At 38.4% G+C, this 26,758-nt stretch overlaps 3 protein-coding genes across 3 annotated transcripts; all 3 read left to right on the top strand.

Moving 5' to 3' along the window:
- The first annotated feature begins 220 nt into the window (after positions 1–220).
- On the top strand, positions 221–4,288 carry yipf1 (Yip1 domain family, member 1). The gene is made up of 10 exons (XM_030775534.1): positions 221–244; positions 608–680; positions 914–1,071; positions 1,157–1,237; positions 1,616–1,703; positions 2,004–2,120; positions 2,470–2,636; positions 2,864–3,046; positions 3,571–3,678; positions 3,947–4,288. Exons 2-9 carry the CDS (start codon positions 647–649, stop codon positions 3,658–3,660), a joined length of 918 nt encoding a protein of 305 aa, XP_030631394.1. The 5' UTR covers positions 221–244; positions 608–646; the 3' UTR covers positions 3,661–3,678; positions 3,947–4,288.
- A 1,252-nt stretch (positions 4,289–5,540) lies between these two features.
- Positions 5,541–6,287, top strand: LOC115812225 (uncharacterized). Its single transcript, XM_030774710.1, has one exon. It carries the CDS (start codon positions 5,541–5,543, stop codon positions 6,285–6,287), a length of 747 nt encoding a protein of 248 aa, XP_030630570.1.
- Positions 6,288–6,815: 528 nt separating this feature from the next.
- ndc1 (NDC1 transmembrane nucleoporin) lies at positions 6,816–13,300 on the top strand. Its single transcript, XM_030775496.1, has 18 exons — positions 6,816–6,902; positions 7,826–7,946; positions 8,055–8,156; positions 8,331–8,505; positions 8,827–8,959; positions 9,153–9,261; positions 9,364–9,415; positions 9,667–9,799; positions 9,892–9,984; positions 10,154–10,235; positions 10,411–10,578; positions 10,712–10,981; positions 11,162–11,274; positions 11,527–11,577; positions 12,295–12,358; positions 12,646–12,746; positions 12,861–13,021; positions 13,161–13,300. The coding sequence occupies exons 1-18, from the start codon at positions 6,864–6,866 to the stop codon at positions 13,222–13,224; spliced, it is 2,031 nt and encodes a 676-aa protein (XP_030631356.1). The 5' UTR covers positions 6,816–6,863; the 3' UTR covers positions 13,225–13,300.
- Positions 13,301–26,758: the final 13,458 nt, after the last annotated feature.

The raw sequence follows: 26,758 nt of genomic DNA, 5'->3' as shown, positions 1-26,758 counted from the left end.
ATGAGAAATTAATCATAATGACAGGAAGTGGAATAACAACAGATAAACAAATAATTTCAATAAAAATGAATATATAGTAACAGAAATATCAAAGCATTTAACACTAACAACAACATGGAGCGCCTGTCAGCACTGACTGTATTCGGACGTCTTTTTAAGCCTTTATTCTGAAGTAGAGCATCCTGGATGTGACGTTTAACGTCAACAGTTCAGTGCCATATTAAGGTACACAGAGGCAGGGTTGGTAAGTTGAATTAATATTTATTTACTTAAATGTATACATTTGCATGTGCATAATAAGATCCTGAATCAGTGCGAGGTCGGAACATACAGTTACGCAGTATATAGAAGCGAAAAGTCCTCAATGTGGGCCCCCTTTAAACACAAAATGCTTGCAGTAGTGCTCCTTTTGAACAGTGGCTATGAATCTTAAAGTTGTTTGCTAAATTATCTGGATGTCAGAAGCCTTTACTATTAGTATCTAACCGCTAACAAGAAGATAGATACTCCAACTTTAGGCGAAATGGTCTAAAATAGCTAAAGACAGTTGATCACCTCAGAGACAGAAACAGGTTCTCGCCCTTAAATTAACAAGTTTTTCCTGCAGTTCTTCAGTTTTACTGTCGAAGATTTTCAAGCTGTCTGCATGGCGAATCCGGATTTTCACTTGCAATTTCAAGGTGAGTCGCTAATTAAAAGTTAATTTTACTATTATCTCAATAATGTTTCATGATAGTGTTCACTGTTATTAGTTCCCATAACTGAATTAAAATGCCTGTTAATGCTTTTATCATAAGAAATCATCATACTTCCATTCCTAATGTACTGTAATCGGTTTTTCAAACGAAAAATATGACTTCAGATACAATTCCATAAACTGATTTTGTCTGTTTGATCTAATTGTATCTCATAGATTTTGAAAGTGACGAGGGCCTCTTGGGATCCAGTAGGGAGGTCACTGAAGTCAGCATAGATGACCCTGTCGGTAAATCCCAAAAACAGCGCAGGGTTCCCGGAGGCGCTGCTCAGGACGAGGACACTGACTCTCTGGGAAATGATGATACAACTCAGGTTAGGAAAATACAGTAAGAGAGTCTAATGTTAAGTGGTTAACTTTCTCTATTATTTAGCTAACACTTGTTCTGCTTCCCAACAGCTGCTGTCAGGCCAAAAGAAAAGTGCGCCTTTCTGGACGTTTGCTTATTATCAGACATTTTTTGATATCGATACTTATCAGGCAAGTGGTTTTTACCAATATACACTATACACGGGAGTCTCTGAGAGATTCTTATAAAATGAACAACATGTTTGAAGGCACAGATATATAACATCTTGCTAAGGAAGTAGTCTTCCCAGTTGCATGCAATAAAATGCTATATTTTTTAGACTGTACAGACTGTGTTGCTTTATTATCTTTTGATAGAGTGTTACATTATTTATAAGGAATATTTGCTGCTTTTTTGTCATCTTCGCAACGCATATCACTTTGAGTGTTATTACCGATGGCAAGACCTCCACTCCTGTAGTGTTGGTTGACTTTACATTACACAGTGCATGTTTTAATCAGAAACTATTTAGATATATAAGGATGCCCTTTTGTCCATTCTACCCTCAGGTAAAAGACAGAATACTTGGCTCAATGCTTCCATGGCCTGGAAAAAACTTTGTTCGACTCTATATAAGAAGCAACCCAGATCTATATGGTGGGTACCATTATCAGTTATCAGCAGTAGGTGATTTGGTATTTTTTAACAGGGGGGATGGCCCAATGGTCACTGACACTACTCTGTAGAGTGTATAGGGGGGATGGCAGGTTAACATGGGGCATGCCACAAAAAAAAAAAAAAAAAAGATTTTGGTCATTTTGCTAACAAGGGGGATGGCATCCCCCTCATCCACCTACGCATTGCCTACTGGTGATCAGTTACCTGCAGTGTCAGTGTGTTGGTAGAGAACAAGCTAAAGGAATGAAGCTTTGTATTTGCTTGTCTCATCCCTAATAGGACCCTTCTGGATATGTGCCACTCTTGTCTTTGCCATTGCCATCAGTGGAAACATGTCCAGCTTCTTATCGCACCAGGGTAGTCCAAATCATACATATGTGCCTGACTTTGGTAAAGGTACGTTTGATGTCTTTGATATCTCCTCAGCGTAGCCGCATTTTGTAGTTGTCTTTATCTTATACCTACATAACACAGACATACAGGCATTGGAAGAGGAACACACTCAACAATCTTTTAAGGAATTAAAGCCTCAAAATCTGATGTGTAGATTGAGGTCGAATTATGTGGCGCTACATGGTAAATATTACATCCATGCTCTCCATAAGCCACATAAAGACTGATATTCACACAGTTGCGTTTACACATCTTAGAGAAAGTTCTCAAATCTGAGCACTGAAGATTTTTTTTTAACATTTCTTGCTGTTGTGACATGACCAAAAGTGTTTATTTTTCATTTGTTTGTCAGTGACCATTGCAGCCACTACAATCTACAGCTATGCTTGGCTAGTGCCATTAGCACTCTGGGGGTTCTTGACGTGGCGGAACAACAAGGTCATGAATGCTGTGTCTTACTCCTTCCTTGAGATAGTCTGTGTCTATGGTTACTCACTCTTCATTTATATCCCTGCAGTGGTAAGACAACAAATGTTGTACTATTTTTCCTTTTTGAATAGAAAACATGTTACCCCATATGTAAATTATTGTATTATTTGAGACTGAATGTTGTGTTACTTGGAAGTGAAACACATTTGTAACTAGATACTCCAAACTGCTTTGTTCATGTCAATTTACATCATGATCTAATGATGCCAGATTTATGAGATGGACTCTTACGTTAAGTTTCCATTTGCGGTCATTAGGTTCTGTGGATCATACCAAGTGAAGGATTACGGTGGTGCTCCATTATGGTTGCTCTTTGTCTCTCCGGTTCAGTGCTCGTGATGACATTTTGGCCTGCTATCAGAGACGACCAGCCTAGGATTGCCATAGCAATGATTCTGTCTCTTATGGCCCTCCATACTCTGCTTGCAGTTGGTTGTAAGGTAATGATTTGGACTATGAGGTGTTTAAAATGGAGAAAAAAATTGGTAAATGTTGAACAGAATGTCTAAAACAGTTCATGGCAGTATACAACTCATTATTGTTACAAGTCATTATTTCCGTTTTGACAGAACAGAGATCTAATCTGTTCTAAGCATTAGCAATGAGTAGATACTGTACATATCCATAGTACTTAAGAAGAGGTCATTAGGTATGCTGAAAGTCATTTTCCTACAGCCTCTCTGCAAACTCATTGACCTGAGGACGATCATTTTGGAGCTGCAAAGCATGTTTGAAGTTTCGTGTGACCGTGTGTGAAAGGATTATACCTGAAGGTGTCAAATTAAGTTTTCCCAGGGGATGGATGCCCTTCTCGGAAACAATGACAGGAGTTGTTGCCTGGTTGTGGAAACACAACCATGTCCTTTAAATTACATTGATTTAATTAGCTTACATGTATGCTGGAAAAAAAGCTTTAACAATCAAATGACAGGCAGGGTATTAATCATTTGCATTTTATTTCCAGGTATATTTTTTCAGTTCTGGATCCTCTATCAACCATGTCGTTACACAAACAGAAGTAATAGAGACAGCAGACCCTACAAGGGCACACTGAGATGAAATAATGTGTCAGGTAAATAATACTGAAACCTTACATGCCCTTAAGATTAACATTATTAAATCTTTACATATATATATGTGTGTGTGTTTGTGTGTGTGTGTGTGTGTGTGTATGTATGTATAACTTGTTAAATACATATAAAGTATTTCAAAATCTCAGTTGGTGTGTAGAATATTGTGCAGCAACTGAAAAGATGTTTGAGTATGTTAACACTTGAGACAAGACTTCCTCTACATGATTTCACCTTCCCAGAGCAAGTGTTATTCTTCTTTAATTGCAGGTTCTCCCGTTACCTTATTAGTGAGACTCAGGTTGCTCTGAAAATGAGATCATGGATTGTCTGGATTTCAGAACCTCAAAGACTCTGTGTCTTGTGGACACTCAGCCTAAGTTTGAACACTGGTAAGGCTGTGTTTGCATGTGAACACACACAGAACTGTTTGCCAAGTCTAAAACAATGGGATGCTAAACTGCTTTAAAGAGACATAGTCTACTGTTACTGAGTTGACCATTTTAAGTAGGGGATATGTAACTCTGTATATAGCTAGGTTTCAAATATTTATGCGATAAATGAACTCGAGAAGTCTCCCAAACAGTGTAACTCTGTCTTTCTCTGTCTTTAATGAAATATTTGCAAGGTCTGGAGATTTGATGAAAGACACATTTATGTTCAGTGCCAGTGGCTGAAACATTTTTCTTCGGTTTCCCTAAATCTGATGACACCATTTAAGTATGAACAAAACTTTTGCAGCTGTTGTGCCTGTTTTACAATCTTATAACAGTTTTCATATCACAGGCAAAATAAAACAGTCATATTAATATGTCTGTTAGCTCCATTCCAGCAAATATTGTATATAAATACTTAAATGTGATTTAACTGTTTCTATCTAGAAATATGATTTTTTTTTTTTTAAACATTTTCAGAAGAGGTATTCCTTCCTTGGTACATGTACATAGTTTAAGGAAGAAATACCTGGGGTTATATCTGGGGTATATAGCTGTGCCTTTTTCACATAATAATAAAAACAATTGTAAAGTACAGATGAAATGTCAAGGAAAATCATATTGTTTTTAAGCTTGTAAATAGAAAGTGATTTTTGTTATATGAACCTTTTATGTGCATACATGAATAAAAAGGGAGGGGTCATTAGTAGTGTCACACTGTCTCAGTTGTTTTTTGGAGTGCACCCACTGTTTTATGCAGTTGAAATATTTAAGACAAATATATTTTATGGTTTCAAGTAACAGCATTAATATCAGGTGATCATTCCCTTCCAAAAGGAAGCTCTGTGAATGAAACATGAGAAACAACACAATTGTGGGAACAGATAAAATCTAGTCTCTTTGTTCAGAGATCACCATCAGGCAGTGGAAAGTTATTTTATAGCCCAGTTCTCCTTTCCTCTTTCTATTACTTATGTGAATCTCATAAATTCTAACACAATGTTAAGATTCCATGTTTTTTGAATGGTTGACAGAAAAATGACCAAGGTTTATGTTTCTAATTAACAAAATAGAAAAATTGTGTCACTTGAAACTGTGTCAACCTCTGTTGTGCCCTAATTAATGGTCATTCTAGCCTTAGCTTAGAATTACACTGAAGCTGGCTCCCAAACCTATAACCTCTGTGCGGTAATGTCAAATGCTCAATCCATGTAGTGCACTGTCCAGTTTTACAAGGAGGATTTACGATAAGAAAGGGCACTTCGTTTCAGGATTATCGGGTACATGAGAAGATTTCTGGTTGTATTATTCTTGTAATATGCTGTTTTTTCATGATTTTGGGGGGAATTCGTTTGAAAAGGTCCGGAGGAACACCTGTGACTGGAACCATGTACTTTTCATTACATTATATTTAGGACTGGACGAGTAGGATGGCCGGAAAAGTGGAAAAGGTTTCTAAATATGAAACATTTAAACTTTTGGAAAAATGTCGGAAAGAGAGGGACGATGCGATGCACCGGGAGAGTATTCTTAGGGAAAAACTGAGGCAGTACGAGTCTAGAATGAGATCAACTGAAGCTCTAAAACAGAAACTGAAGACGATGACTTTGGACAATAAAGAACTGAGGAAACAGGTGAAAACGCTACGGGCTGAGATAGGATTAGAAGCGAGCCCGAAGTTTCAAGGGAAAACTACGAAGGACATAATAAATGATTTGCATGAGAAAGAGCGCCAGTGCAATTCATTAATGGAAAAGGCAGGGAAATTAAGCTTGACGATTGATGAACTTACGTCTGAGCTGGCCAATACCGTAACTTCAAAAACTCTATTAGAGGACCAGGTACAGTCATTGCAGCAAAATCTAAAAGACATGACAAACAACCAGCGCCGTTTACTGAAGCTGTGGGAAGATAAAAAAGCGCAACGCGAGCAGCTGTCCCTTCCGGCAATTTCCCAAAAACCTGGTCAGAGACCCATCGTGCACAAAGCAGTGCAGACTGAAATGTCCATTAACGCAGCACAGAGACTACCAACAAATGCCTTTGAAACCAAACCACCACGAGAAACGGAGAGAAGCAAAGCAAGCATTGAAAAACGCAACATAACTTTGCCAAACGGCAACCTCCGGGACAAAACGGCTTTAATTCAGAGTGAAGCCAAAGGAATACATAACTGAGTTTGATGACATTATAGTCTCCAAAGAATTAAGTCTACGCCAGAAATGAGTATCAAAACTTCAGATATACCGTTAACTTTACTCTGTTTTGTTGCCTGTTGGAATTAGTCCATTAGAGTGAGATGTTAGTGAGATTCTTGAAGCTTTTGTATGGTTATGATGATTTGCATTTTCATCGTCCATTTGGAGAAATATATAATTTTGTTATTTGCGAGTTGAACTGTAACAATGATTTTTTCAGTGTGCATGGGTACACTCCAAGCTTTTCCATTAATTTCTTATAAGTTTACAATGCTTTAAGAATAAATCGTGGTCATGACTGGATTTGTGTCTTTTTTAATCTAGATTATGTTTAAATACTGACAGCACATGGGATTACTAAAGTATTTAAGTAAATATATGTGATCGCGCCTCATTTTTCAGTAGGCAGATTTTCGCTCAGGCGCCATCAGTCACCCCAGTCGGGTCCTTAAGCGGTCCTCGAAGTGCATGGCGCGATTATTGGAGAAATTGCACATTTCTCATTCTGATGGATTTTTTGCCAGTCACCCAACTTTAATGTAATCTACATATAATATGTTTTCCCTTAAACAAAATTGTTGGTTCTTAAGGAAGGTAAGCGTTGCTACTTGCGGTTTAGAATATTGACGGTACGAAGCTTATGTTCCATGTAAATTCACATTAGCTAGATAACTAGCCGGCTGGGCAGCAGGCAAAGTGAGATTGACCAACAATGTCTAACATTGATTTTTATATTGTTTTACCAGTACATATTAGAGTTGACCTTGAACAAGTTACAGCCACTCTGAAATGATTGCTTTCGTATGTAAGTTCCAGAGTGTCTGAGCAGTTTGTACTTCAGTCAATGGAGTACCTGACAATTCTGAATGATGTAGTTGTAGATTTTGTACTGAGGTTAAAAAAAAAAAAGGTCGCTTGCAGATGTGATCAACAGTGACACCTGTTCATTTTTGTGCTTTGAGTGTTAATGTTTTCATTGTTGTTTTGTGTTTCGTGCTATGATGATATTATTGTTCAAATTATCCTTGGTGAAAACGAATTCAAACCCGAGTGCCACATGGTGTTAAACTATAAAATCAAAACGAATGTCGGTGTGTCACTTTCTGTGTACAGTCAGGGTGAAGCCAGAATCCCACCAGCGGTCGTTAGCAAGACACTTTCTCCGTTGTTATTCAATTTATGAACTATTGCTGAAAAGAGCAAGCCATTTTCCCAAGCATTTTTTTTCATCCAAACAAACACTCTGTTCTAATCGCTCAGACACACACTGCAAGCATCGTTAAACACAGTGCCTCCAATCAGTTGTGACAGTTTGAATTTGACGCTTACGTTTTCTCTTACGAATTATTCATCGCTTAATGTATGTATATTAATGTTGTGAATAATGGCAGACTGGTCCTGATGAGGATTGTATACCTCTGTGAAATGTTAAGATTTTCAGAATTTGTGGTGTAGTATAGAGGCCACCATTGTGTGAGAGTATACAGCCAGAATACACAGATGTCTTTGATTTTCAGGTGATATGGTGGAGAGCTATAGCCAGTATTGCATGGTCAGTACTGCTGCTGCCGGTCACCGTGACAGTTTTTGTGTTCCTCAGTAGATTCTGTCTGTTTCATCCCATTCTGTGGGTTTCAGGTAAGCAAGAAGATCATATTGTTAGACCGTGTTCTCAAAAGCTGATTTTATATGTATGTTATATATATATATATATATATATATAATCTGAAGCAATGCTCTTTTCAGAATGCTTGGCCCTTTTGACTGCTGCCAGTACCATCTTTTCCCTTGTCTTGCTCTGTGGAGTGGTCTTGGTAGCTGGGTTCTTCAACCTGGAGTATTACACAGGTCAGTAAGAACAAATGTTTCCATGCAGACTTTATTTAGTTTTATATATCCATCTTAAGTTTGTTAATGTACGCACTGGTTTCATGTTCCAAGGCTGCTAGATATCTGATGACTCGTGATTCTGTGGTTTTTTTCCTTTCTCCCGATTTAAATGAACACGTGAATTTGTTTCAGTTGTACCCTCCATCCCATGCACGAGGGTCGCTCTTCTGGGTAAAGTGCTTCACCCACGGCAGTGCGTCCACTCGCTGGTTCACTGCACCATGGGCATGCTGATGTCTTGGTGCGCGGCTGTGACCATCGGAGGCAGATATGGCACACTTGGATCCCCCTGCACACAGACAGATAGGTGAGCGTTGTTTGATCTGATTGGGAGGGGATTGTTCGTGCCTCACGTATCGCTGTTCTATCAAATTCACTGGCTCGGGTTGCATCTGTAGCATCCCAATTATTCTGTGTTAGCTTTCAGGTCAGGGATTGAATGCGTTAATTAGACCAAGTCATTTAATTTAAAAGGTTTAACCTACTTTTTAAGGTTTTATGTTTTATGCAGCAGGCACTTTTTCAAATCAAATTAAAGGACTATGTTAATTGTTTCATATGCATTATATATGAATCTAAGAATATTACATATATTCTTTTTTTTCCCCTTGTTTGGATTTGGATACAGTGGGAGTTCACAGCAGACATGCCTAAATGAGTATCACCTCTTCTTCCTGCTGGCTGGGGCTTTCATGGGATACAGTCATAGTCTCCTGGGTGTTGTTCAAAACATGAACTACGTATCGTTTCAAACCATACAGGTATGGCATTTATGTTTGTGTTTGCATGTACTGAACTCTTAGAAGGAGTAAACTTCCCATTAATACATTTCTTAATCTGTGCACACGTTCCATGTGTCATTATGTGATTAACTGCCTAACAGAATAATGTGTGAGTTGTCTTATCAATGTGTAGAAGAGTTTTATACAATTTTTTTTTTCTTTTTTTGTGTAGCAATACAAGTATCTGCGCTTTAAGGGATCTCTGCCGCGTGTGATCAAATGCAGTGTCGTTCAGGCTCTGTATTCAGTGAGGAATTATGTTGCTCTGTATTTCTTTTTTGGTAAGAATTTCATCCTAAAACAATCCTGATTTTTTTCAGTCCTTAGTCACTCTTTGAAACTTTAGCTATGAAAAGTGATCTGACATTCAGTGTTCTCCAAAGGTTACATACCCAGAACATGGATCTGCACAACACTGAACCTTGAACTGGACAGGTGAGGTGTACGTGTTTTGTGATCCACTTTCATGAACTTATCTTACCAATGTACTTTGGCAATGAATGAGAGAGATCAGTTGCTTACCTGGAAATCTAAAACCACTGTGATTGATTTATTCATACAGAAAGCACTTAACCACAGCTTTTAGGCATTATACAAAACAGTACGTCACCTCAATGCTGTCTTGTTGATTTGTTGGATGTGGTAAAATTGTTGAAGTTGAAACTGATGTATGATCCGGGTTGAAGGTCTCTTCACACTCTGGACTCCCTGGCGGGGCTGCTTGACTTCTCTCTGCTTTACCACCTGTGGATCAGTGGCACATTCCTGCTGCTCATCTGGTACCTCACGGTACTTCTCTTCAGGATCTATGTCACCGAGGTAAATTATTCTTCTCACCTTTCATAGGTAGTACTATAGTTGGTTCTCTAGCTAGACCTGGTCAACAGTGTGGTTGTTTATTGTTTTTAAAGGTGTACAGTTTCCCTGTGCAGTCCACTTTTGCAGAGGATGCTGATCAATGCCTTCCCAAAGTCCTTACCAGCAGTGAATCACTGGTCATGAAGGTAAAAAAAAAATCCTACTATTAGACCTGGTGATAAAAAGGATATTTAAGCGAGGGAACACAGTCTACGACGTGTTCGCCCTTTTTGTTTCACAGATGTGATATTTGGAGTGTTCTGTTTCTTTTCTGATGTAATTCTTTCTATGTGTCCAATTCTTTTTGTTTTTCAGTTTTTAGCCCTGCAGGACTTGGCCCTGCTGTCTCAATACTCACCTGCAAGAAGACTGGAAGTGTTCAGCCTTAGTCTGCCAGGTTTGATAGATGTCCTCTTGATATCTTGTTCTGTGTTTTCTATAACTAGTTTGTATTTTCCATCACTCACCCAGTTTCTTTATGTGGATTTTTTTTTTCTTTATTCTGAGTGTTAATACTCTGCAGTTATCAATATGGTCTAAACTTTAATTTTCTGACTTGGTTGTATGTCTAGGTGGTCACCCCCACAACTGGAATGCTATCAGTAAGGAGTGTCTGTCTCTATTAAATGAGCTGACTCAGCGACTAGTGGCCCATCATGATGCAGTGGCCTCCAATGGAAGGATCAAGTCACAGTCTGCTAGCACTGATACCACCAGATCTGGCTCCTCTGGGAGCTCAGGTAAATATACTGGCTTCACACACGGTGTAAGGAGTAATACTGCCATGAGAGATGAAGATGGAGATTCATACGTAGGATGACCCTCCCCTATGTTAATAGTGGTCTGTTTGTTTGTTTGTTTGTTTGTTTGGAGTGGCAGGGACATTTGGGACAGAAGATGTCCTGAAGACACCACAGCCCAGTTCCTTCATTAGGACTCCTGGCTCCGTGTTCCTAAAATCATCTATGGGGGGAGTGCACAGCTCAGTGACAGCCCCCTTTACCCCAGACCTGGACAGCCCCTTCTCTTCCCCAGCCATCCGCCGCCTGGCGGCACACCAGGAGCCTTCGTCCCCCTGGTACGGCTCCATACAGAGTCCCCACATCATGAGGAGGGGCGCTAAACTATGGAGTGCCTCCACAGGTCAGTCAGTTCACCCAGAGACAGTCAGTCAGAGCCTGAGTTATGCCCTGAAGTCTTATTCAGCTGAGTTGTTGTTACTGTGGAAAACTGAAGACTTCATGCTGGTATGGCTTAGTGTGTCTCTCCTTGTTTTTGTTTTTTTTTTTGTTTGTTTGTTTTTTTTTAACTGCGCTTTCTTAGACTCACAACCCAAGAGCAGTGTGGCAACCTCCCCTGTCCCAGAGCCCAGCACCCCTCCTGCTTCCCCCAAACCCAGTTTCCTCTCACAGTGGCTCCAGAACAGAAAAGAACAGGTACCATAATCATCTCATCCAGTAAAAACAAATCTGTTTCCCTTAAGTTCGTGCCATTTGAGCTGTAATAATATCATAGGGAGTAGCTGATAAAATTGATTTGAAATAGTCTCTTTGGTTTCACAAAAGTATTGACATTTTATAGCGTTGTTTAATCTGTGAAAATTAGAAGTTGTGGGTGTATTCAGGTGGGTAAAGTTCAGTTCGTTTTTTTTTTTTTCTTCTTCCTACATATATAATTGTCCCATCCAGGTTAAAAGTTTCTTGTCAAGACGGGTGCTGATAATGTATTTATTTAATAAGGTAAGGTTATGCATGGGGGAAGAGGTGGGCATTTGAAATGGAAGAAAAACAGGAGTTCCATGAATTCATGGACTACTGATATTCTGTACCAGCACATTTCTAAAGCCCACCCCTTCAGCCATTCTACTAATGCATGCCTTTAGTTTAGAATCTCCTGCAGATCCTCTTCTCTGTGTTGACATGGTTGTGTGTCTGTGTATGTGTTCTGAAATTGTGTTGGGATTGGTAAATCTCTCTTAGTGGGCCTCTCTCTTTCTCCTCATAATGTATTGCATGTCTGGGGTATCCGCCACCTCCCATAGTAATCACACAACACTCACAAAATTTGGCCATTTCGTAGTTACACTGGGGCATGGACTCAGATCAAAATATTACGTGTCAATTCCACCCAGTCTTCCTTAGACAACTGAAGTCAAAATGTTTAACCATGTTCTGCAAGTATTTGGCTCTCATGTATTCTGTAATAATAAGAGTTTGTTGGTGAATTGAGCATTTCTATGCTGGTTTGAGTCCTTGCTCACTCGGTGTATGTAATGTTTAGTTACTGTCAGGTTTGTCTCTTCGATATTATCATAGAAAATGTTCACACTCTGGTTTTGAACTCTTGGATCACTGGATCTCACAACATCTCATCAGACTTTGTGGGAATGTTTCCTTTGAGCTCATTTTTTTTCTTCCAGAATCATTGTTTTGGACAAAAACTGCTTTGTTTTACAGCTTCCAGAGGCCTCCAGCCAAGCCCTGTTTGCTGACAGCCAAGCTCATATTTGGGCTTTAGAAGGTCTGAAGTCTGGAATTATAATTTTCACACATGCCAAATCTCTCTTATATCATAACATTAACTGTTGAACTTTAATTGTCAAACTAAATATTTAGAAATCTTCATATTCCTTTGGCAAATGCTCCATGTGAGCATGTTTATTTTAATGTAGAAACCTGAAAACAAAGTGTTGATTTTGTTATGCCATAAAATGCCAAAGTTCTGTTCAACAGCTGGTTCTTGTGAAATTGTTTTTTCAGTCCTTTCTTCAGTGGTTTTAACCCATACCCTTTCCATCTTTCTTAAAGGCTTATCTCACCTATTAGCAGCCTCTTTCTCTGAGGACCGCTTTGGGGTGGTTCAGACTACACTACCCAGCATACTCAGCTGCATGCTTACTCTGCAAGAGGTGAGCCCAGAGACGGTAACAATAACACTGAAACAGTCAAGCCTCTAACATGATCTCTATAAAGATACATGTCTTTTCTTTTTTTTTAAACCTTTTTCTTTTTCTTGGTCCAAGGCTGTTGACAGACACTTCAAGCTGCCGCATGCATCCAGCAAACCTGTGAGAGCGAGTTACAGTATGGGAGATTCAAGCTACAAAACCCTTAGATTTGCACTGAGGGCTGCTCTTAAGACAGCAATCTACAGGATCACATCCACGTTTGGAGAGCACTTAATGTAAGCCCTCAGTTGCTCCAACACTCAGCATGACATAGCCCAAGACATATTTATTTGTTTTTTTTGTTTGTTTGTTTGTTTGTTTGTTGTTTTTTTTTTATCCTTTTCCCTTAAATTTTGTACTGTTTTTGTTTTGCAGGGCCGTGCAAATATCATCGGAGCACAGAAAAAGACTACAGCAGTTTATGGAGTACAAAGAATAACGCAATGACTGCTCTTCACCTCCCCATGCTTTTCCCTCTGACACAGTGATACTTATGGTCCTGCACTTTGGTGTGTGTTATTTGCAGTGTGTGTTACATATATATGGGGGATGGTTGTGTAGAATGTGATGACACACAGAAACAGACTGCTGAATGCTTAATTCTGTACTCAGTGCCTTTAGATCACTGGAGTTAATAACCTGTGGTGCATTGCTCTCTGTAACTGAATTTCTGACTGGAGTTTAATACATCAGAATTTTTTTTTTTTCACACATCAGGGAATTTCTCCACGTCCCCACATTTTCATTCATGTCTTTGAGGATGGTCTTTGAAGTTGGCACTGTGGCCAATGATCACAACTCAATTTCTTTAAGAGTGTTCAGATTGGGTTGTTTTTTTATTTTAGAGGGAGAAAGACTGAAAAGTGAAAGTGTCTCTGAAGCAGTATTGCACATGAAAGCGCTCCCTATAAACATGAAAATCTCTCCTCTTGGAAGAGCACTCAACATCAGCTCAAACTTAAGCATGGCCACCGTTGGACACAATGGCATGCTGTTTTTTTGTTTTGTTTTGTTTTGTTTGTTTTTTTGTTGTGCTTTTGTTTTTGCTTTTTTGGGTTTTTTCCCCCCCCCAGTATCCAACTTGATGTTTGTTTATGCTTATGATTTCAGCCTGTCTAATCTTCATAACTACAGAATTTTGAGAAGAATTTCGCTGGCATTCTAAAGGGCTGTTAAATTTAATCATGAGAAAGAACGCAACTGCAGTGTTTATTTCTTAAAATATGAAACATTTCTTAATGTCAAAACATTTGAGAGATACTGTAAAATGAACTTAAATGACCAGTTTCAATTGTTAAGGTTGCCACGCTGAAAAACTTGGGATTTTCAGATATACTAGGGCTAATTTTGTCCTTTCAGGTAATAAAAATTTCCATTGTGCTTTTGTACTAAGTACTTGAAGAGTCCAGTGGTTTTAGAATGTCTCAATCTGACCTCATATTCTCTGCCATTAAATCCTTTGAGAATTCTCGAAAATGGGCAGTAACATCAGTATCTAAATCCTGAGGTCGATGGGCACCGTTTCGGAGGGGGATACAACAAAAAGTCACGTACATTTAATTTTATGTAATGGAATGACTGGGCAAATTAATCATGGCTTTTTGCGCGCTTGCATCATATCACTTCTCAAAGTCTGGCGACAATATGCGGGAGAAGAATCACTTGGTGAAGCACGGATAATGATAGATTGTGACATGTTGAAAGAACACAGATTTCTTTCTAATTAGGTGGATGCTGAGCCACAAGGCTAAAGTTCAAACGAACAATGAGGTGCATTGACACACTACGTTTGTATTGCTACAGGGGTCGCTGTTACTTTACGCAATAAAATTGGACGTAGTAATAATAATAATAATAATAATAATTGTTTGTGCCTGAAAACAATATGTTTTCTAATAATGAATAACTGCATGCTACGCTCAACACGGGCTAAGTGTGTGTAGGGGAAGATACTGCCTCAGTTTTGTGGGTTCTGGTAAAATTGAAGGTCTTTGAAATAGTTTTGTTGGTGTTCGGTTATTATACGTTGGCCACGCAACACAAATCATGTATGAGATTTACTTTGGCTTGTCGAGCTTTAGCATCAATACTACTCGCGCTCCTCAGTGAGATCTTGCACACATGGAGTAGGAGTGCCGTGTAGCCTGAGAACGTTAGATTGGTCTTGCAAGGTTGCTGCTTAATATTCAATTCGCAGGTAATACATACTATTGTATGGGTCCACTTATTTGATGTGATCGAAGAGTGTGCCTTTTCAAAGTGAGTCTGAAATAATTCAGAAGACATCTTTCCTAGTCGAGATTCTGCATCTAAATAAGAATCCATCTCTTCTGTTTACTGAGGTTGATTTTTTTCTTGGCATTGGAAGTTTAGAAGGACCAAAGGATGACTGACAGTCTGCCTGGTGTATAAAAGCCTTATTACCACAAGCTTTGTGAACAGATTTGTCATTTCAAGGAACGTCCACGTTTAACTGAAGTGCTCTGTCTGTACTGTTGATCCGCTTGGGACGGTTCGCAGAATCCAACTCTCAGGCAAGTTAAAGCGTGTCACCTTTCACTGAGTATTTTCTCTTTATCAGATAAAATAGTGTGTTTGTGGACATGAAATGACTGCGTTTCCACGTGGAATTGCATTGCCCAAGTTGCTTCTTAATTATGAAAATTTAGTTTTAACCGACAGCATTGATGGATGTAAATAATTGAAATTCGTCGACACGCGTGATTTCTTCAGCACCCCTCCTAGACTGTCTTTTTTTACTATTATTATTTCGGTTTAGGTTGAAGAGATCGTGTTGAATTTCTGCACAATGCTAACAAGTGCGCTCGAACCCAGTGTCGGACAATATTTTGTGATTAATTCCGTCCTATTACGGAAAAGAAACCACAATTGGAGTGTATAACTTTCTGACTGATGTATGCTAATATTGAAACATTGTTGATTTAGAGACTACTAGACACTAACAATATCATAATGGGTGAAAATGAAATATGTTTCCTCACAGGTCATCCCATACATTTGAAACGTAAATCCTATTTGAGTCAACTGAAAATAGTATTGCCCAAATTGACAGTACAAGACAGGTCTTACTCGGACAGTCCACACAAGTCTAACTAATGGATTTGGGTGGAATTTTGGAGACATGTTTCTCATTATACAATATTGAGATTTTTGTATGCTCTGTCATCTGACTGTTTTGCTCTAGGGTATTTAAAAGACTTGAGTTTCATTTAAAATGGCCATCCTTATAGGGGAGCATTAGGAACTTATTCCTATCAGAATCTGAGGCTTTGGCTTTCTCACGGTCTGTTGTTTTTTACTCTGACAGTATAAAATGAGTGTGCTCTTTCCGTAGCTAATCTGCTGATCAGTTTTTTATTTTGTTTTTAACATCACGTTTTGAACTCAGCATGATGCTGCTTCTTAAGCATCTGTCCCCGATTAAGTGTTCAGGGCTAGTTTTTATGGAGGGATCACAGTGGTTTTGATTCATTACTGTTTGCTTATTTTTTTTATTTTTATTTTTATTTTTTTATTGAAACATGAAGAATGTAAGCAAGTTTGTATTGATTTTGAATTTGGAGTTGCTGTGTTGTGGTTCCAAAACCACTTTAAGCTGAATTATACACAGCCTTTTTTTAATGTTGTGATTTTTGCAGTTGCAGTATGGACATTACTGCCTCACTGAGTATTGTTTTACCCATTTAAGGACAGTGACAAAGTTTGCATCGCTTCTTTGTACACCATAACTATACTGCAGTTACCTTTTTTATTTTTTCAAAATGTCATAAGTGTTCACTTCAAAGTAAATGGATTTTTTTGTTATAAAGCAACATGTTTCCAATACCAGAGAGATTATTTTTTCTCTAATTCTGTTTTTTCTAGCATCAGGCCTGAGTAATTATGACAAATTGTTTTCTCGGCGATGAACTAAGAGTATTTGGTTAAAACAATAAATTGGTACTTAATGATGCTGATATTGGCCAACGTTCGTACTTAGGCTCAGTATATTAGCAGTTTATTGGGCAAAATATTTTATGGCTCTTCAATATGGCTTTCCTTTTGGAAAAGAAAACCATTTCAATCACACAGAAGAGCTTATCTCAGCATGCTGTGTATAAATGAGAAAGAGATGAAAATGGATAAGTATGTTATTCTTCCCTGGATTTGGGGAAATATTAAAAGGTGTAGGTAAACACTTAATTAATTGCAGGCAGGCATTCTCAAAAGACTTGCTGGCTCACATCTAACCACCTGTCTGATGTATTTATACAGTCAAAAGACCTCATGATGTGATCACTGTTATATTAATGCATGATTTTGCTTCATGTCTCAACAGCTGAGTGAATCTGTGTCACATCTACTAGGTATTCATGTCAGTATCCCTTTGAGGTTTCATGAATGACATATTCATTTTGCATTGATATATTTCTACTGCACTGTAAACCACAATGCCATGGCTGTTTTCTCTTGGATTGTTTTATAAAACAGGGCATCCAAGAACATATTGCTGTATGGTCCAATTTTCTTTCATATACTTTTGCATAAGGGAGAGTGAGGTATATGCTAACACAAGCTATGGTGAGATATTAATATTTATGTATCAACAGACACGTTATCTGTCACCTCTGTGAAGAGCTCTTAAGCTGAGAAGTCATTTTTTGACTTCTAAAGGGTTAATAGGAGAATTCATAATGTTAAAAAGTGTCAAAGCGTCAATAGTTTCCTAATCTCCTAATAATGGAATGTATATGTGGTTTAGACAGTGGCAGCATTTTAAGGACATGTAAGGTACTATTTTGAAAGGTATGTTCCTTCGACATGAACTATTCACTTTCATTGGTCCAGTACATTTTAACCCAAGTTTCCAAAAACTGGGGAATACATGGAAATATGAGCTGAGAACAACAATGAAACTTTTGAGTGTCATCAAATATTTTCACTGCAGCAAACCTCAAGAAGACACCATGTTACAAGCCCCAAAATGACTACCAGAGATTTCTAGGGTTTTGTTTGTGTGGCATTTAAATGGCGAAATTCATATCCTCAGGCCTTTTAGATCCTTCTCTTTTTACAGTCCCCTGAAGAAATATTCATTTACTTTTCAAAGTTTTGTTTATGTTAAGAAATGAAAGGCAAAGGCCCTTGGTGAGGTTTGGAACTCTGATTGGAAATACAGGAGGAGAGACCTTTTTTTATAGCAGAAGGGTTTCACCGTGAATGCCAGGTTGCTGACACAGCTCGACACTGTGGGGTTAGAAATGAAAAAAGGAGGAATTATTTGTAGTGTCAGTTTAATTATCATGACTTTTTTTTTATGATGAGAAACAAAGATTTCATAACGACAGCATTGATGCACATTTCACTAAGACTGGAGCATTTTTAAAATCTTTGTTTGCTGTTCTGTTGCCATACATGTTGACTTATTGTTCTGCATTTCCAATATTTTAATGTAGCAGATCACTTTGGAAGAAGTATTTCCTTTGATTTCCAGATGTATGCAGACACTTAAGAACATAACAATTTGTAAAACATTGAATACGGCATCTAAACGATTTTAGAGCGGCTCTTTGAGAGGTCCATAAATCTACCCTGTTTCCAAGGCTTTCTCAGATGTTTGGAGTTCTGAGTCTATAGTCTGTCCCACTGTTACACTGAGCAGATGAGCCTCCTCTGTGTCACATACTTTGGATTCAGCCACTGTGATTTGAGTGGAATTTCCTGCCATCTGTGCTTGGCCAAGTTTTCTCACAAATATACACTTGCTTATAATTGTTTAGCTCTGGTAGAGTGGCAATGTAGTGATCTTTTGTTTGTAGTGATGCCTCATTTCCTCAGTGCTGGGTCAGGGTTTTAACTCGGTACATGTAGACCACGTTCTAGAGTCTTTCTCCGGATATCTTGGACGGCTCAGAATGTTAATGGAGGCTCCACTGATGTTCAGAGTAAATGATCTGTCTACTGATGAGTTTGCATTGTAATGACGTAAAACACCATCTCCTCAGAAGTTTCACCAAGCATGTCTATTTATTATGGCATGACTAGTATTCAAATGGTATGTAGATTCCTAGAACTTTTTTACTATTAGTATATGCTTTGGTCTCCCTCCTTAGGCTATGCCTGTCAGTGTTATTGTTGGAGTCCAGTGTGCTTTTTTTTAATGCTTGCTGCAAGCTACTTATCCACAATATCAAGGAATTTTAGAAATTGCATGCAATTTCAAGCATAAGCCCACACTTGTTAAAAAAAAAAAAAGGGAACAGATTTGATTTCCAAAATTCCCTCTGTGCTCTTCAGGGTTTATTGCTGCCAAGCGCTAGTAATAAACATAAACCCTGTGTTATTACAATCCACATTTATTATTTTTACTCTTTCACATGTTGACGAAACAAACTTGGACATCATACTTAAGCATTTTGAATAAAAGCTCAAACACAATTCTCAGTTTTGTGTGTGGGATTGAATATGACAACGGTTTAATTTGTTTAATACATTATGAAAAAGGGGGGGGGGGGTCCGCAAAAGATCAAAATAATTTGCTTCTTTTACCCATAGGATCATATTTCTTCAACTATGTGTTTATTCCGTCTATGCTGAAGGGGAAATACACAGTACAATCCATTTGAAAACTTTTTATTTTAATTTAAGTCAGATAGGCTATAACATTGTTTGCCCAACAATGATACAGCTGTGTTTAATGAACCTCTATGATATTTAAACAGGAGAGGTTCTCTTTGAATGAAACCACATGACACATGACTACATTTTTTAAAGTATTCGTAAGTGCAGTACATACACATCTTCTTTTTTTAAATAATTATTTACTGCATTTTGTCACTTTCTGGATATATGATACACTATTTAACAGATGACTCATATGACTGAATACATTTAGAAACATTATTTTTTTAAATGCTCAAGTGCAGCTATTTAAATCTTTAATGAGGAAAATTGGGGAAAATGAGTGACCTCAGGAAAAATGTATTGTGTGGAGATACGATCAATTATACTCAGTAAGCCTAAGTAATGTCAGATGGATGAATTACTATGCACCCATTGAAACTTTGTGTTGCATGTGTGTGTATGTGTGTGTGTGTGTTTTTTTTTTTTCTCCAAATCTGTGTAAACACTGCTCAGGCTGACCTGTTGAGTAAAACTTTAGTTTGACCAATTACCCTACAAAAAATCATTAGTCACGGTTTTAGTATATTTGGACTAGGTAATCAGTGTTATGAAAGTTCTCCCAGTCTAAATGCAGTGCACGATGTAATTAATGTTTGTCATTTTTTCCACCAGTAATTCTGTTTTCATGGTATCTACAAATGTTTTCAAAAGCAAGTAACTAAATCTTAAGGTTGGAGGCCTCGCTGATGGTGACACAGAACATCTCATTTCAGACTCTGGTTTTGCATTTTCCATCTCACTCTGGCAGGATCTTTAAATTAGCTTCGTAACCACATTTTTCCTCTTACAGTATATTGTGGTTATAGTGCAGAAAGCTCTACTACTTTCCTGTAAGCTACATAACCCTAATTAAATTAAAGCATGCCAGTAAACTATAAACTTATTTACCGCCACCATAACCTTAAAAAGAATCTAGACAATTATCAACTTTTGGTGTTGTTGAAAGGCTTCCAAAACCATAACTCTGTTTTTAGAGACTGAGAAACTGTGGTTACATGTCTAGTTGTTGGCTGTAACTTGGCACCTTATGTGAGCCCAGTGAAGTCTGGGTTCTTCTATTTTAATTATTTATGTGACATACTGTAAGTAGGTTTTCTTTTAGACGCTGTCGCTTATGTTAATCAGATGTGCTACTCCCCGTGTTCACCACAGACACGAAATTTAAATAGTGGCAAACCTAAAGCACGCAGCACCATACTGTATCCTGTGTTAAATTGTTTGACTTTTTTTTTTTGTCCAAAGACAAATCTGCTCACGATCTATCAAATAGATGTTAGTGTCTTATGTTAGTCACATTTGCAAATGATCATCATGGGCTATTTCAGCCAGCGCACTAGGACAGAACATCACCACAACAAATGACTGCAGGGTGTTGAAACAGTGTATTGACATTACGCAGCGCAGTGACTGTTGGATGGGAGAAACCTCTTGAAGACCTGTTCCCCACTGTTGCAAGGCTGCTTCTCATTAGTTAAAGGATCTGCTACATTTACAGTCCTGGCTGTGCTGAGACCCAAGATCCTCATCTGGCAAAAGTTGCAAGCAATGTGTCATGGTACAAATGTCTCTCTGTTTCTTCTTGCCGTCCCACTGTGTCTGAACTCAGCTACCTGCAGGTCCAAAAGGAGACAAATACACACTCAGAGAGTACAACATAATCAAGGCCAGTGAAGTGGGAAGACTATGACGGAGTTCTTGCTAAAGCTTTGGGTTGTAACTTTGCCATATGTATTTGGCCTGGCCGCTAGCTCTCAAGGGTAATGAATGTCATTTTACAGATGTGTGGTGACAAGGTGTGTTTGGAGTCCAATGGGTAGTTTGTACAGTTATGGGTTCTGTTTTCCATATTTTAAAAGTGCGTTTAAACAACATTATAAAATCCTTGGCCTTGCCTGAACTCACTTGAGAAAACTGGCTGTTTTTCATTAACTCTCCTGTTTTTTGTAATCATAAAAACAACAAAAAAAAGATTTTCAATATTCTGAAACCTTTCTGTTTTTTTCCCACTCTGTAGTGCACCCTGACAGACAGTGAACCTTCGATAATGACAGTTCTGCTTTGAGGCTTGATGAAGACCTCAGCTATCGTAAGGAGGATGGTCAGATATGCCTCCAGTGCCTTATTCAACCCACACCAGCCATGCTCTAGCAAGTCCACTCAGGGTGACCGTATTTTATTCAGTATATGCTCTCTGGAAAAAAGGTGGACACATGAACATGATCATACATTGCTAACTATCTCTGATATATTTCAGGCCCCCCGGAAATCAGGAGAGTTTCACCATCATGGGCAACTCCATGAATGAGCTAAGGCTTCCAAACAGTCTTCTCTTAATATAAATATTGAAAAATTCACCTCAGGAAGAACATCCAGAAAGGATTTGTAACCTGGAGCAGTGTCACTCAAGGAGAGTTATGGGACCAACTAACCTCAGCCCCGCAGATCTTCAGTTGGCTCAGTCCAGCTTCACACATGGGACACATGGGATTGCTAGTGAAGAGCCTCTCGCTCAAACTCCATTGGCCTCTAGTGGCTCAAACTGTTGGAGTCATTCAGCACATTTAGGGGATGGCGGTATGCACTGGTTTGCCAAGTCGCCACTGTCGTTTACCACAGAATGTCTTGATTTAGCCACCACGGTCTCCTCATCCCAGAATGCCATATTGTCTTCTGTCAGCGGCATACAAGAGGACTTGGTAACTATGGTGTCTTGTCTACAATCAGGGGCAGAGCATCAAAGGGACCCACGATTCAACTCCAAGTTACAGGAGAATGATCTTTACCTCTCACCCGTTGATGTAGCTCTACCTACTTCGTTTTGTTCGTCCTCCTTTTCTTCTTCCTGCTCTGCCTTTTCATCTTGTTCTACATCAGAGCTCAGTTCTCCCTCCCTTTCAGCCTCCTCGGGGACATCAGAGGACTACGGAATCATGCAGCAACAGCGGGAATCCCTGGAACTATGTGAGATCTCTAAGGCGCCCAAACAAGAACCGGTAGGGGAATTCAGAGCTTGCTTCTTGAAGCTCTTACCCCTTCAGCGCCTTGAAGAGAGACTGTATCATATGGATTGTGAGCATCAGTATCTTTGCTCTGGCTTGACTTCAGCTGGTAAAGTGACTCAGAACCTAAACTTCACCCGAGGTCCAGCAGAACCATCCATGGATGACTCCTTACAGTGTCAGAAATATAAAGGCATAGCAAGACAGTCTATTGGGGAAATGTGTGATCAACCAGGAGATGAGCAGGCATGCCTTTGGATGGACTGCAGAGCTGCCTATGGGCAGAAAGAGGAGTTAGTGAAACACATAGAGAAGGTACACATTGATCAGCGCAAAGGGGAGGATTTCACCTGCTTCTGGGCAGGTTGTGTCCGTCGTTATAAACCCTTTAATGCCCGTTACAAGCTACTTATCCACATGAGAGTCCATTCTGGGGAGAAACCCAACAAGTGCATGGTGAGTTCAGTTTATCTAAATCTGAGAGAGTCAAACATTGTACTGTGGTAGAGAAAATGAATATAAATTCTGAGTATACTAACTACTAAGTGTTGATCAAAGTTACGATATTTTGGAAAAGTTTTATGTTTTACTATTCAAGAATGTAAACTCTAAAAGGCCTCAGAATAAACAAAAGTGTAACAAACAGCTTCCGGTACGTGCATTAGAATAAAAGCTCTGTTTTTAATTTAATCACCACTGCCACGAGTACCATGTTTTATATGCCATAAAGTGTCACACTGATTTTCTCTGGCTGTTTGCTTCACAAACTATGCATTTTATTTGGTAAGTTTATCGCCAGCGATTGTACGGAGATTGTTAATTGTCCCAGCAGCTTTCCCAGTATTATGTCATCTAACTAGGAAGGATTTATCAACACTGCTTTCGCTGGCATGTATCATATAAATAAATGAAATATTTCTGCCAACAGGGAATGCTTTTTGACACATTGCCTTTTGTTAAATTTGAGAAGAAGGATAACATGAAATCTAAACATTTAAGCTTTCGAATGTAATTACAAATTATGTTTATCTGACAGCTCAAACCCAGATAGCCTGTTAAAATGCTCTTTATCTAATTTGAAATGATAAATTATGTTCAAATGGTCTGTGGTAATATATAATGGAAATAGATCAATGCCACAAACAAAAAGGTCATTCCATTGCACAGTTAAGAACCCAGCTAAGACTGGTGAAATGTCATCTACATAGAGTAAGTGGCTTAATATTGAAAAAACAATTTCACTTATTGCTAATTCTGATATTAATGTCAGGATTTGATTTCTGTTTAGCAAAACTAACAATTAATCTTTAAGACGCAATACACTGTACCTATTTGTAGTTGTTTGCATAAAATGTAATGGCAAAGTTTTCAGTCAGTGTCACCTTCATACACATTATGTATAAGCGTCCAGACTATGGCCTGAAACCACAGGAGATGTTCTTTTTTTAGGAGTAACGGCATGGTGTGAACAATATTTTGCAGCAACTTTCTTAACTTGATAAGAAAATAACTTGATAAGAATCCTGTTGCCATACGAAGCAAAAACTGACTTTACATTTTAGGATACTGGTATTTAAAAAAAAAAAAAAGGATCTAATATTAATCGCATAAATGTATTTATGAGTTCTTTTCAGAATATTGTATTAGGAAATATTTTCCAAACCTTTAATTCACCAGAACACTCTTTCTTTTTAAAACCAACCTGACCATGACATCACACATATGAAAACATATTTTGTGATTTTAAAGAAGTATTCAGAATCCATAAGTCTTTGGCATTGAAGGTCATAGCAATGTCTTTGTAACTGCTGCCAACTTGCAACAGCTGAGAATTTTTCAGGCATCTCTCCAACAAAAACATCTTACAAGGCTCATGCTTTAACAGTAACCAGATTTGAATATGCCATATTTGACACACCTTTAGATGTGCTGTGTATGTGTAGTAAAGGCATCGGTGTGCTCCACTGAAGATAGTGGAAAACTAGATATATGTAGCTGCATACTTTGTTTCTATAACACATTCTATAGAAGATTTACCCTATGTGCCAAAAATATTTTATGGCACATTTTGGTTTTTATTAAATACGTACATTTGAGTGTTTGAGTTACAAGTAGTGGGACTCATGTTAATATTTTTAGATTATCAGGGGCACACTTATCGCCAGTTATATGTGAATGTGCCTAAAGGCCACAAATAATGAAGCCGCAGATTTGGACAATGAGAAAAAAGCCAGGAGAAATGACTCCATTGGAGACCTGTATTTACATATCTCTGTGTATGCATGTGTGTTCCCCTGCAGTTTGAAGGCTGCAGTAAGGCCTTCTCCCGGCTAGAGAACCTGAAGATCCATCTGAGGAGCCACACTGGAGAGAAACCATACCTTTGCCAGAACCCTGGCTGCGTTAAAGCCTTCAGCAACTCCAGTGACCGGGCCAAGCACCAGCGGACGCACTTGGATACAGTGAGTACACCCGTATCAATCTCAGAGTATTTCCTTTGTCAGCTGCCATTCACAAACAGGAGCTAATACAGAATCACAGCAAAATAAAGAACCACACTTTCAGGGAAAACATCTATCATAAATCTAACAGCATCATCAAAAATGCACGGTTTCACACGAGCCATCACTCATAACTATAGACAAATGCACACGTTTTCAGGCATGCAGTATCCTCTTTGTATCTTTCACAACATTTCCGTGTTAAAGATTTTCAGTCTGAATGGAGATATCTTCGTTCTCTTTTTTTTTTTTCTTCGGCTCACTCTAATATTATTTTTTCTTAATATTATAATTTCTCTGTTCTTGAGTTTTACTCCGTTGGTCTCTATCATATATCCCTCATTGTCTGCTCCCTGTCAAACATTAAAGAAAGTATCAGGTACGTAACTATTTAATAACGACCAACATGTGGTAGAAGTGTGCCTGTTACTTTTTCCATGCTGAAACTATCCATGGAACAACAGGGTTTTTCTTAACATAAATCCTGAGTAAGGAATTAGGGTTCAGCACAGCGGCAAGGTCTCCTGAAGGAGCGAAGGGAGAAAAACAAGAACTATTTTATGGCTACTAAGGTTGGCCACACGTTTCTCTCTCCACTGCACTGTGAGTTTAGGTTTCATGCCTGCTAATAAAGCTTGTAACTACCATTCTGTCGGCGTTAGCTCTTTCCGCTGAACTCTTTAAGTCAACATATTGAGTTCTGTCAAAGCTGGGTGGTTTCACTTCTTCTTGCCAATAAGCTTTTGACAGCTTCAGCTGCAGTTTTGCCATTTCAGGTCTCAAAATACCATAAGGCTTTGCCTAAATGAGTAGATTGTTTTAGCCTATGTGGAAATCTACAGTATGTTTATTTATTATTTTATCACACGTTATTTTTTATCACACAGTTTCTTTTTTTTTTTTTTTTTTTTTTGGCATCCAGAAAGTACGTTTGAGAAATTGTTTGTTTCATTTTATCGCCACAACCAAAGACTAGAGGAAGGAAAATAGAGGTATTTGTCTTGTGCCAATTTTAAAATGGTTGTATCTGCACTTTCTGGAACTCAGGCCAACGGACTCATTCATTCCACGTTTTCCACCTACTATGGTGGACCATGATGGAAAAAATGACACATTTTTAGTGTCAGTATGTGGCTCAGAGAATCTCTTTAAAAGTGGTATGCAGATCTCAGTAGTTTTTCTCATGTTGTTCTCAGTGGTTCTTTTCTCCAGGCGAGGGACACCAGGCCTTACAGTCAGTCATCTCACACACTTTGTTTATGAAGGAATAACATTGATTCCTTGTTCTGTACACTTTAGATATTTGAATAAGTGAAACCCAGCTGGGCCCAGGGACCAGCAGCAGGCAGGGATATGTTTCACGTCTTTACAGAAAGTTACAGGAATTATATACACATTTTAACGAACATAATGCTCTCTCCCTAATGCCTACATTTGTTTTGGCAAAGGCTAGTTGTTTTATCTACAAATAACACCTTTACAAAAATACAGTGTCATTAGTTGTAGCATTATGGTATATACAGCATCATGGAAGCATTTATTTTGTCTCCTGCAACGCTCTTCTCCAAGTTTTACTGATACAAACATCTAGAGTGGACGTATCTCTCACTTGCTCCATCCCTTACAAAATTAAATCTGTCATCAGAGCTTTCTCAATCACATCACAGTACAAACAAGCACGTCATACTGAAAGTGCCAAATTATTTCCATTTATTTCAAAAAGTTACCACCTTAGCAGCAGATTTATTTTGGCTAACTTTTTTTTTTGGTATAAAGAGACATTTAATGA

This window comes from Chanos chanos, chromosome 5 (assembly GCF_902362185.1).
Source record: "Chanos chanos chromosome 5, fChaCha1.1, whole genome shotgun sequence".
NCBI lineage: Eukaryota > Metazoa > Chordata > Actinopteri > Gonorynchiformes > Chanidae > Chanos > Chanos chanos.
The sequence above is the reverse complement of the archived record's forward strand: the minus strand, read 5'-3'. Positions and strand labels throughout refer to the sequence as shown.

Bases quoted from the DNA above. Each gene is read 5' to 3' on its own strand.
- yipf1 (XM_030775534.1), top strand. From the start codon at position 647: ATGGCGAATCCGGATTTTCACTTGCAATTTCAAG. The intron at 681-913 runs GTGAGTCGCTAA...TGTATCTCATAG, and splicing joins TTTTCACTTGCAATTTCAAG to ATTTTGAAAGTGACGAGGGC. The intron at 1,238-1,615 runs GCAAGTGGTTTT...TTCTACCCTCAG, and splicing joins TTGATATCGATACTTATCAG to GTAAAAGACAGAATACTTGG.
- LOC115812225 (XM_030774710.1), top strand. From the start codon at position 5,541: ATGGCCGGAAAAGTGGAAAAGGTTTCTAAATATGAAACATTTAAACTT.
- ndc1 (XM_030775496.1), top strand. From the start codon at position 6,864: ATGTTTTCCCTTAAACAAAATTGTTGGTTCTTAAGGAAG. The intron at 10,982-11,161 runs GTCAGTCAGTTC...GCGCTTTCTTAG, and splicing joins ACTATGGAGTGCCTCCACAG to ACTCACAACCCAAGAGCAGT. The intron at 11,578-12,294 runs GTAAGGTTATGC...TTTGTTTTACAG, and splicing joins TAATGTATTTATTTAATAAG to CTTCCAGAGGCCTCCAGCCA.